We start from the raw sequence: 12,597 nt of genomic DNA, 5'->3' as shown, positions 1-12,597 counted from the left end.
TTTGTTCCCCAACTTTCCATGCTCCACAGTGCTTGAAAACTAATAATCTCTTTCTATTTCTATAGATTTGCCTATTCTAGCTATTTCATAGAATCATAAAATGATCATTTGTGACTGGTTTCTTTCAAGATCCGTCCACTTTGTAGAATGCATCAATACTTGGCTCCTATTTTTATTCAGTATTTCATCATGTGGATATCCCACATTTTGTTTATTGAGACAATGACCATTTGGATGGTTTCTGCCTCTTTAGCTATTATGAGTTATGCCACTGTGAATGTTCATTTACAAGTTTTTGTGTAGCCATATGTTTTCATGTCTCTTGGGTGTATACCTAGGATTAGAATTGCTTAGTCATCAACAGTGTTATGAAGGGTCCAATTTCTCAATATCTTTGTCAACCTTTTCTTTTTTTAATTGCCATCCTAGTGGGATTGAACTGGTATGTTGTGGCTTTGAACTGCATTTCACTAATGAGTATTGATGTTGAGCATCCTTTGATGTGTTTATTCACCATTTGGATATCGTCTTTGGGAAAATGTCTTTTCAGATCTTGTTCATTTTTTTATTGGGTATTTTTGTTGTTGCTGTTCTGTTACTCAAGAAATTCATATATTTCACCAGTTATTTAACTTATTCACGATATTTTTAACTTTTAAAGCTTGTCTATAAGTCTGTCTTCTTTTTCATTTAGCATTTTAGATTTTGCTCATCTTTTTCTCTTGATAAGTCTTGTCTGAATATTCTTTCCATAAAACTATGGTTATGAATTCAGGTTCCAGAGTCATTCTGCCACTTATTAGTTCTACCATTTACTAGCTGAGTCACCCCTGGCAGGTTTATAACTACTCTGTGCCTCTCTTTCCTCAATTGGAAAACAGGTATAAGGGTAGTCTTTATGTAAGAGGATTATTGAAAGAATTAAGTGAATTAATATGTGAAAAGGATTAGGACAGTGCCTGACACTTTAGGATTAGGAAGTGCTCAGGTACTGCTATGATTTTTCTATTGCAGAGATTCCAGTTGGATTTTTCTTTCTGGCATTTTTTTATGCTTCATCTTTAAGTTTTCTCTTCTCTCTCTCTCTGTGTAAATAAGTTTATTATAACTTATTTTAAATCCCTATTTTTGTTTGGTCATAACTGTTGTTTTCCACCTGTGATTATTTTGTTGCCAAGAAATAACTGGTAAATGACATGTTTGTATTCAGGTGAGTTATATTAAAAAATTGGGTTTAAATTATCTAAATTTAACAAGATATTTCAGTGACTTATCAAGAATAAGATATTCTCCCTCAGTAGTTTGCTCAGCTCTGATCATAGTAAAACTTAGGTTTGTTTTATTTATATTTTCTGTTGTGGAAAAATTTAACATTTATAGGAAAGGAGAGAATAACTTTTAAGCAAGTCTGTGTTACTGCCCTTATCAGAGCTGTTATTAGGAAAGCAATAATTTCCAAGGTTTGGATTCAAGGCAGTGGAGGTGGGATTAATTTCTTCTGCCACCATTAAGAAAATTAGGTTCTTTCATTAGACTTGACCGTGTCACAGCAGATTTTTCTCGTTTTCATCTTTTCTTTGGTGTTTATCTTCAGAAGCATCTCTGCAGCATTGTGTATGTTCACTCAGCCAGATTTACTTCAGAATTACTATAGTATATAAAAGTCTTCATGTTCAAGAAGTAAATTACAGGAACATGGTATAAACAATAAGCTTTTAATAGGCTGTTCGAAGTGAGCAGTTGGTGGCATGTAAGGTAATTGGAAGTGAGAAATAACCATAGGCAGAGTATTAAACACATGGCACTGATATATTGTACCTTCTACCTCATCTTTTTCCAGATCATCTTCTTTGTCACTGACCCTTTGAACTTCTTTCTCTACCATCCCTGCCAGATCTTTTATTCACCTGGCCAGGATAATAGATTTGTAACCAAATTCTGCAGTGCTGCTGCTGCTGTTGCTGCTGCTGCTTCTAAGTCGCTTCAGTCATGTCCGACTCTGTGCGACCCCATAGATGGCAGCCCACCAGGCTCTCCCATCCCTGGGATTCTCCAGGCAAGAACACTGGAGTGGGTTGCCATTTCCTTCTCCAATGCATGAAAGTAAAAAGTGAAAGTGAAGTCGCTCAGTCATGTCCGACTCTGTGTGACCCCATAGACAGCAGCCCACCAGGCTCCTCTGACCATGGGATTTTCCAGGCAAGAGTACTGGAGCGGGGTGCCATTGCCCTCTCCGAAATTCTGCAGTAAACATCACTAATTTATCGCACGTTCTTTGTCTGGCAAACCCTGGGTATCCCCTCAGAATCCTTCTCAGTACAACCCTTCATGGAACCAATTAGAATTATCATCATAGATGACAACTAGTTGTCATTTCTGTTCTATCTGACTCTTTTTCCAACCACAGTTAGACATTAACTTACTCAGGTTGTATTCATTTTGAAGGCTGAAAGGGAATAAAGATAGATATGCAAGTAAAATGCTTCCCTTTCCGCCTTTCCTTTACTCATCTTTTAAAGGATTTCATATCACTCCTACCCTTGCTTGCTTCTTTCTCTGCTATTTCTGCTGCTTCTTTCTAATTAATTTATACATGGAAATTAACACATTTGTATTAAGCAATATAAATGAGATTTTGAATCAGTAATTAATGAAACAGGCATTCCTTTCTTTAGTCACTCTTCTGAGTGATTTATTTATTTATTTATTTATTTGGTATAATGAAGTACCTTTTTTCCTGTCCTTTATTTAGATTTTTTTAGAGAAAATTAGATGACATTAGACCAGACCAGAGAGACCTCTGGTTACTCTGGAAGGTGTTTGTTTTGAACGCCTTCTTCCTGGAACTAAGTAATGGTCTGCCACTAAAAAGAGATAAGAATTTAAGAAAGGATAATTAGAAGGAAATGCTGGTAGGACAAACAAGTAGTACTTTATTTATGTTCCTGAGTTCATATGAACTGTAGATACTTTTTAAATATTGATGAAAAAGGCACAGGAGAAAATGGACCATTTCTGAGTCTTGACTATAGCCATTATTACCATGTTAAATGCTTTAACAATATCATTGTATTTGTTCTGCACAACCAGTCTGTTCATTGTAGGCATTTACTTAACGAAGACAATAAGGGTCAAAAAGGTAAATAATTTGCTCAAGGTTAAATGGTTAATAAGTGCTACCCCCAACTCTGACTTCAAACGTTCCACTTATTTCTGGCTAACCATTTAAAAGTTTTCCTTGAGCAGATTTTACTTTCTTTTCCATAATAATGCCTTCTTGATTTGGGCAATAATTACATACATAACATATATTGATTTTAATGTCTTATAGGTTATTTAGGCCACTGGCGCTATGGCTAAAATAATAGGCTTCTGAGTCAAGTAGTGTTCAGAGCCTTTGAGGCAGTATAACCTAATGATGTAGGATGATGCCTGAGCCTGGTGTAAAATCTTGGCTCTGCAGCTGATTCACCTTGTGCAGATTTCTTTCTCAGACTACCAAAGAGGGTTGCTTAGAGGATTAAACGTGCTAAAAGACATAGTACACTTAGCACAGTGCCTGATAGACAGTGAGTGCTTCATCAGTGCTATTATTATATATTTATTATGTTAAATCCCTAACTTCTCTTGAGATTCTGAGAATTTTCACTGAAATTACAAACTAAATATATTTCATACCTCCTTTGTTGTTTTTTGTGGAGAAATAGAAAATTTATACCTCTATTCTCTGGTAAGAGTATCATTTTTCATATTTTGATTAAGTATTACAAGATACCACTGCTGTTTGAAATGTGTCGTATAGTATTTGAATCTGTTTTCTGCTCAGGAATATTTGCCTCACCTCAGGATTTAATGTGTTTCTACAAAGATGCCAAAAATCTATTGGGGCAAGGATACTTCATATAACAGTAGTAGACACTGACCACTAGTAGAATTTATTGGTTGGTATCTTTGTTTTAACTTATTATATGTAAATGCAGAATGCACATTCAGTGATTAAAACATTGACTGTTTTCTTTTTCAGAAGATGAATAATCTTTCGTTTAGTGAGCTATGTTGCCTCTTCTGCTGTCCACCTTGTCCGGGGAAAATTGCTTCAAAGTTAGCATTTTTGCCACCTGATCCAACTTATACGCTGATGTGTGATGAAAGTGGAAGCCGTTGGACTTTACACCTATCAGAACGAGCAGACTGGCAATATTCCTCTAGAGAAAAAGATGCCATTGAGTGTTTCATGACTAGAACCAGTAAAGGCAACAGAATTGCCTGCATGTTTGTGCGTTGCTCACCCAATGCCAAATATACTTTACTGTTTTCACATGGAAATGCTGTTGATCTTGGTCAGATGAGCAGCTTTTACATAGGACTGGGATCACGGATTAATTGTAATATATTCTCATATGATTATTCTGGATATGGTGCAAGTTCTGGGAAACCAACAGAGAAGAACCTCTATGCAGACATAGAAGCTGCTTGGCTTGCTCTTAGGACAAGGTAAATTTAGTGATTGGAAATTGTTTTCCACACGTTGAAATTGTCTTGTGTAAGAATAACATGTTTTTGTAATACACCTTGAAGTACTCAGTAGAGATTATATTTACCAGTATAAATCTATAAATAGTTACAGTTTTAGATTATAATTTTAAATTTTGTATAATAGCATAAAAGAGTTTGACAAATTATGTGTGTGTGTGAGATAGAGATTCTTAAAAATTTATTTAAGCCAGTGAAAAATGTTTGGCTTTAGAAACTTATTAGAGAAAAAAAAAAACTTACTGGATTGTGATATTAAAATGTTTATTCAAAGTTGCAGAATTTCAGGAGAGAAAAAACAGTGATTTAAATAATCATTCACTTGATCTGTCATTAACAGAATAAGAGGCTAGATTGCTTTTGTTCAGATCCTAAGCAGGATTTGCATTATTTTATATAATTAAAAATAAATAGAAATTACATTGGAAAAGGCAGTGGCACCCCACTCCAGTACTCTTGCCTGGCAAATTCCATGGATGGAGGAGCCTGGTAGGCTGCAGTCCATGGGGTCGCTAAGAGTTGGACACGACTGAGCGACTTCCCTTTCACTTTTCACTTTCATGCATTGGAGAAGGAAATGGCAACCCACTCCAGTGTTCTTGCCTGGAGAATCCCAGGGACGGGGGAGCCTGGTGGGCTGCCATCTATGGTGTCACACAGAGTCAGACATGACTGAAGTGACTTAGCAGCATTAATCATTACATTAATCATCTTCTAGTCACCAAGATACTTACAATTTTTTCTTGAAAAATATTGCAGTTTTGTATACTTACATGTATTTTGTCATCAGACAGTTAATGTACACTAAACAGAAATAATACTTTAGTACAAATTATTATTCCTCATTATACATTAATAAGCTGCCTGAATTCCAGAGTATTTTAGAGTACATAGAGAAAACTTCCCATTCCTAATTTAATTTTTAAATTTTAATATTAATGGTTTCAGTTGGTTGGGAAGAACTTCCTCAATTTTATTAGTAGGTATAATCTTTTTAGAAAATGTCTTTAGAAACATTTATCCCCCTCCCCCAAGATGTATAATAGCATTATGGTCTCACAGCAGAGTTCTGTATAAATGAGATTAAGTCAATTGAAATGATATGAGAACATATTTCTAACAAGTAAGAAAGAAAGAGATAGTAAGTAGTAATTAAGTAGCTTCAGGGTGGGAGGGAGGCAGGCATAGAAGGGTAAATATTTATAAACTTCAGAACTACCGTAAGTGACTGCAAAATATGCTTCAGTTACACTGATATCAATCCCCTCAGGTATACAAACAAAAATGAGTGCCTCCTATAAGAGTCAGCCAGTTGAATATAGTATAATACCTGTCAGGAAAATTTAATTTTTTTAAGTAACAGATTTATTGCAATATAATTCACATGCTATAATCAACTTCAGTGAATTAGTATAGTGTTTTAAGGTGCTAAAAGCGGAAAGCCTTCCTTACTAGTGCCAAGTAAGACAAAAGTATACATTTATTGAAGTAAAACATTAGTATCCGGTTAGGTGTTCTTTCTATGTTTATGTAAAAGAATCCCCTCTTGTAAGTGGTCAGCTTTATTATTTTTCTTTTTTAAGTTTTCTCTGATATCAATTTAAAAGAAATGTTCTAAAATGATTTCTTGTCTTGGTTAATCTTTTATACACTTGACCATTATGATTGAAGAGCAGGAGCAGAATAGATAAATTATCTCACATACTTGTTTACCATAGAATTTCAGACTTGTAATTTTTCTTACGTTGAACCCTAAATATGGTTAGAAGACTTAGTAAGTATAGAAAGTCTTGAAAACTTTAACTTTTCTGTTTCTTTGCTTAATGAAGAGATTGAGTTAAATCATCTCCAAGATTCTTTCCAGTTCTTGAATTCTATCATCTAATAAAATATGTGTAATTAGAATGCATGCCTTTCATTTCCTTTACTGGATTAAAGTAAAAAGTTAGGGTTTAAGTAACAGGAAGGGAAAAAATAATTAATGAACTTAATTATTATTTGAGTAACTTCCTTTTAAGAGTAATTGAATATTTATAACCCACGTTACTGAACTTCTGATGGATCAACAGAAAATAGGGACTAATACTCATTCTGTGGCCTTTCCCCCACAGTCTCTGAGCTCCTTATTTGTGTGCTATAATCGAAAAAGCACTGGACCTGGAGTCAGTATACCTGAGCCTAATTATAGGTCTGTCATTAACTTACTCTGACTTTGAACATCTGCTCAGTAAGCAGCTGACCTAGATTAGATGGTCTCTAAAGTCCTTTCAAACATGTACTATTCTGAAATTCTGTTTCTGCCTCAAGTCCTCTGATGCTAAATTGGCAGCTGCTTCTGCTACTTTGGAGCCTTGCCATTACTAGCTTTAGCCTAAAACCCGTCATTGCCACCAAATGTTCATTTTCCTAATTCCTTCATTCCTATGAAGCTAAGTCTGTTGCAAACAAACAAACAAAAAAAAACCTTTTCTTAGTTTTGTTACATTTAGAGTCAATCTGGAGTAACTCGAACCCAGTCTCTGGGCCAGGGTCCAAGTTCTTGTGTAGAACCGATTTGAAGAACCTGGGAGGAGGTACGTCACCACCTAGATAGTTCGAAGAGTCTTGTGCCCCCAGCAAGAACTATAGGAAGCACAAGGGTTTATCTTACTTTTTCCCGGGAAATATTCAGATTCTGTTACCTTTTCACAACACTAAAAAGTGTTGTGCAAATAACTGTCAGCACCCAGAAATGACTGTTGTCAGACCACTAAAGTGGAAAGGCAGCGTGTTTGATGTGACTGACTCTAGCCCTTAATCGCACATTCAAAAGCTCCCATAGTACCTCACTTTCACTGCCGGTAGTTTATAGTTAGGGCAGTTAGATCGTAGAAACATGCTGTATACCCAGTATTACTGAAGCATTTTTAAAGGAATTAAGGTAGTAATCTTGAGGTTTAGTCATGAAGTCTATTCATAAATCACCAAACCATGTGGCATTTGAAATTCTCATTCATCTCAATCTTTTCCACATTAGTCCATTTCTATGGGTGAATAAATGCAAATCTCAAGAAAATAAGTAGTTTGCGCTAGGCTATAATACATATATTTTATTCATTCCCTACTGTTGCATTGCGTTTTCATCACTATGACCAACTTCAGAAAATAAAAAGAGCCACTTTTAATACCTAGAGAAATGAAGAACCTCTGTTACATTGAACGGAATATAAAAGCTGAATCTCCATTAAAATATTAGTGACATAGTATGTTCCAAATATATTTAATAATAAGCTACACTGAATTGCATAAATGATTTAATAAATTCATTCTTTAAGATTAACATTCTAAGAGACCTCAGCTATTTTTTCAAAAGATGGAATGGAAACTGATGAAATAAATGAATATAGATTTTATTATTGCATTAGATATGGTAGTGGTGACTACGAAACTTACATTTTAAATATAAATTTGTTGACATTGTCTCATTTTAAGTCATTCTTTTATAAGATTAAGTACTTACTAGTGACTGAACATTTCATACCAGTCTGACTCTACAACTCTTTTTTTTTTTAACTTCTGTACTATGTAGATATGGCATTCGCCCTGAAAATGTGATTATATATGGCCAAAGTATAGGGACAGTACCATCTGTGGATCTTGCTGCTCGGTATGAGAGTGCTGCTGTTATTCTTCATTCTCCTTTGACCTCAGGAATGCGAGTTGCTTTTCCTGATACCAAGAAGACCTACTGTTTTGATGCATTCCCAAAGTAAGTATTAATATTCCAGTAGTTTAATTCAAAGAAACGTTAGAAGGAATTCTTTTCCATCATTCAAGGTGTTCATGATACAGTTCTCTCAGCCTTGAAGTCCTATTAATATTTTACATATATTATAGAAATTGTGAAATAATTAATCTGTGAAGAGGGTGGTGGCAGGACACCAGTCAGCAGGCTGAAATGTTTGCGCAGTAGTAACCTAGATGAAAAGTGCTGTGAGCCTTATTCCCCAGACAGTGGCACTAGCATTGGAGACAAGAGAATGAATTTGAGAAGGAAAATTGATAGAATAAATGTTAGACTGTATATAAACAAAAGAATCTGACTATAATTCCCAGATTTCTGAGTTGAGTTGCTAATGGATGATAGTGCCATCCAGTGAGGTGCATAACACTGAAGCAGAGGAACAAGTAGAGGGAAAAGGAGATCCATGTGCATAAAAAGAAGTGAATGATGTCTGATTAGTGACATGTTTTACAAAAGAAATGACTTGTAAAAATGTTGTCTTAAATGAACCAGAATAATTATTGCCCCATAAGTCTGCAAACGTAAGTGTTAGATTTAAAAGGAGGACTACATTTCTTCATGTCTCTCAACATAGAATGATAGTTCCTGCTAGCTCCTCTTCATCATTACAAAAAGACTGATGGCCTATTTTTCCCAGTAAAGGGAAAAGGCAAGAAGTGAGAGCCTGGCAAATTTCAGTCTTACTTTCTTTCTCAAATGGGAAGCAATACCAGGGTTTTTTGTGAATGATATTTGGGGCAAAGGCCAAAACATCATTCAGTTCTTTATAAGAACAGCAAGGGTCATTTCAAAACCATTTTTTCTTCATTAGCCTAAGGGGGGGTTACTTTGGTAGGGAAGCTTACGGGAGCATATGATCCTATCATCAGAGCAAGCTATGGGGTTTTTTGGTTTTTAAATTTATCAGGGATTTGTTTTGATTTTAGAAAACGGTAGATTGGAGGGTATGTGTGTTATACTGTGTAGCTGAATGGTTGGAATGATAGGGAGACATTTGGAGTAAACTGCTGCCAAGTTATATGTCTGTCTGACACCCTCTTTCATTTTAGCTACACCACAGAAGCACTAACAGTAAACTGTTTGAAAAACATCATACATTTCCTTTTTTGTTTAATTCCTCTATTATGGAACAGTTGGCAGCAAATAATATACCCAAGCATTTTTTCCTTACCAAATGCTGCCTTGAATTATTTCATTGATGATTTTCTTCAAGACTCTATCCTCATTTTATGCTTATACCTAAATGCCTTAATGCCTCTCTCTCTCTCTCTCAGGAAATTTTTAAAGAATTGTTATTGTAAGGTTTCTTTGTATTGTTTGTCTCTTCCAAGTTGCCCTTTTTTATTGTTTATTTTGATCCTTGTATTACATTTAAAGTATTCTCCTCTGATGTCTGATAATTCTTTTGTGTGCTCATATGGAAAAGTAAGGAATTAAAGAGCTGACCTGAAGTGGGTGATTAAGACTTGTTGACTGAGTTTCACTATCCAGTGATCTGGTCAAGCCGATTAGTTGGGGATTCCCATGCTGCTCATCAGTATTTATTTATCTTTCTTAAGGCAAATATATAGTCTCCAAAGAAGACTTCCTACATCTGTGCCTTAAGAATGAAGGCCTGGATGCCAGCATGTATATGTTTACTTGTTATTTGATATCTCTGCCTTAAACTGTATCTGGTAATCCCTTAGTCCACTAGGTACAAGGCAGTTACCCAGCTGCAAAAGCAAGGGGAAAGAAGAGAGCTGGGGGCAGGGGTGGCTAACTACTTCTTAAAGAGACTTTGAACAAATTCTATAGATTTGAATCACCTGCCTTCACCCCATGTCAGTTCCTTCTGGTGTATTCCCTGGTACAAATTGGGCTGGTTCTTCACTGTACCCTTCTATCCTCTTAAAATTGTGTTTTCTCCTATACTTTTAATCTATTTTCTTACATACTCATCTGCTTTCCTGTTCCAAAATGTTATGTTTTATTATATTTCTATTTTTGTGACTAAATATCCTAAAAAATATATTTTGCCATCATTTTAGTAAGAGATTAGGAGGGAGAAAAAAATATGAATGCAGAGAGGTATTAAGTTAGCACATAGCTGAAATAGCCCTTGATTTCCTCCTCTCCTTGCAACCTAAGTTTCTATTCTAAATATCAACATTGTAGAAAGGAGAGACTGCCCTGGCAGTCCACTGTTAAGACTCTGCACTTCCCATTGCACTGGAACTAAGATCCCACATGCCATGGGACAGCCAAAAAGAAGAAATATCTGTAGAAAAGTAAACTAAGGTGGCTGTAATAATTGAGTGATTCTCTCAAACAGAAGTGCATGAAATTAATATCTTCAGATAATCTTAAAGTAGGGAGTAATGTAAAGATGACTTTTGAATCTTATTTGTAATCTAAAAGGTATCTATCCCTTCTGAATTGATTCACAGATGGTTCTGATGTTTGAATTATCTAATATAACACAAGAAAATCTGTCTTATGGTTCCTTTTCATACTTAATTTGTTGACTTCTTCCCCCTTCTCTTTTCCTACAGCATTGACAAAATCTCTAAGATAACCTCTCCAGTATTAATAATTCATGGGACTGAAGATGAAGTCATAGACTTTTCACATGGTCTTGCATTGTTTGAGCGATGCCAAAGACCTGTGGAGCCTTTGTGGGTTGAAGGGGCAGGTCACAATGATGTGGAACTTTATGGACAATACCTTGAAAGATTGAAACAGTTTGTGTCACAGGAACTGGTAAATTTGTAAAATATTCTGTAAATTTGCATATTGGGTTTTCTTTTCTTGCTGAACTGCACTCTTTGGTAAATAACATAAAACCTGAAGGTTTCGTTTGCAAATCATGTCAGTTGCCTTCATAAATGTACAGGTAATGATTTGTTAACAGACTTAATGAAGGTTTTAACTACCAAGCTAGAAACTGGAAATAACAGTATCATGCAGTCAGGCTGTGTAATTTATATTTTTTCTGTGAATTTTTTTTTAAACATCAAGATGAGTACTGTATGAAATTTTAATTCTATAAAATCAAATGCTATAAAAGTATTGCCAAATGCTTTTGCATATCAGAAACAAATTTATAAATATTTTTAAAACATCTCAATGTACTAAATCTTATCCTGGTATACAAATGTAATATTCTTTGAATAAAAAGCTGTATATCTAAAACAGTTCAAGTACTCATAATAAACTATATGAAAACATGCAAGTTCACTAAAGGTGACCTAAACCCTGTTGTACAGGGATAGAGATTTAAAAGGTTATTTTATTGTAAAATACATTGAATTTTCTGTATTCCCTGGTTATCATACATTTTCTCCTAAAAAAAAAAAGATGTAAGTCTTAATTTTTATGCCATCTGTTAATTTACCAACTAGTTACCTTTAAATGAGAAGTCATGATAGAACTGAATTTGAACTAGTTTTGATTTTTAAGTTTGGTACTGTGAGGCAACTACTTAAAATTTTCAGTTTAGTAATTTAAAAGGCATTTAGAGCTTCAAGAATGATTTTGTACACAATGTTTTAAATTTTGACTAATCCCGTAGAAATGCAGTACTATCATTATTAGAAAATCTGAAAGTCCATTAGATGTTCCTTAAGACCACACACAGACTGGCTATTCAGTCTCTTTTCACTCTGACTATTTTTAAGAATAAGACTTGTTTTGGATTACTTTCTGAGAATTTCATGGATTTACTCCTGGATACAGGAGATAAAACATTTAATTCATAACTTTTATATTAACCAATGTCGTAAAAAAATAAAGCTCACACACAAAAACTAAGTTGCCTTTCCTTGAATGAATCCTGCTTGAATAAAACAATGAAAGAAAAATTAAAATTAATGGTATGTAGTCTAATTTGTAAATGAATGAATATACACACTGTGGATATATTTTAAGGCCTTATGTAGTTTTAATTGTTCTGCTTGTTCTGTGGTTATGTCTAAGACTATAGTATATGATTCTCTTCAAAGTATATCAAGTATTGTGAATGCTTTGGTTCAGATGTGTCGAATTAATAGTAAAACAAAAATATGCCACTCAGCTGTGCTTGTTTTCCTTCTTCCATGCTCCTCACTTCCTACTTAAAATAAGGACTGGAAAAAAATGCCATTCATCTTTGTAGTATATAGATCTATAGTTTTCTCAATTTTATTATTATTTCTTTCTTTTAAAGAGACTTTTGCCTTCTCATAATTGTCTTGAAGCCTGTATAGCTCCTTATTTGTACAACATACCCCAGAGTTTGGCTAAGTGGGTTTTTATATATA

At 34.6% G+C, this 12,597-nt stretch overlaps 1 protein-coding gene across 2 annotated transcripts in view; it reads left to right on the top strand.

Annotated features, from left to right (window-relative positions):
* Positions 1 to 12,259, top strand: part of ABHD17B (abhydrolase domain containing 17B, depalmitoylase) — a 44,227-nt gene extending 31,968 nt beyond the window's left edge. For both annotated transcript variants that reach the window (XM_068974129.1, XM_068974130.1), the window contains exons 2-4: positions 4,025 to 4,494; positions 8,102 to 8,281; positions 10,852 to 12,259. In XM_068974129.1, the coding sequence (XP_068830230.1) occupies positions 4,028 to 4,494; positions 8,102 to 8,281; positions 10,852 to 11,071 (867 nt within the window). In that variant the 5' untranslated portion in view covers positions 4,025 to 4,027 and the 3' untranslated portion in view covers positions 11,072 to 12,259. The remainder of the gene's footprint in view (positions 1 to 4,024; positions 4,495 to 8,101; positions 8,282 to 10,851) is intronic.
* The last annotated feature ends 338 nt before the right edge of the window (positions 12,260 to 12,597 follow it).

This window comes from Capricornis sumatraensis, chromosome 6 (genome assembly GCF_032405125.1).
Source record: "Capricornis sumatraensis isolate serow.1 chromosome 6, serow.2, whole genome shotgun sequence".
NCBI classification, from domain to species: Eukaryota; Metazoa; Chordata; class Mammalia; order Artiodactyla; family Bovidae; genus Capricornis; species Capricornis sumatraensis.
The sequence above is the reverse complement of the archived record's forward strand: the minus strand, read 5'-3'. Positions and strand labels throughout refer to the sequence as shown.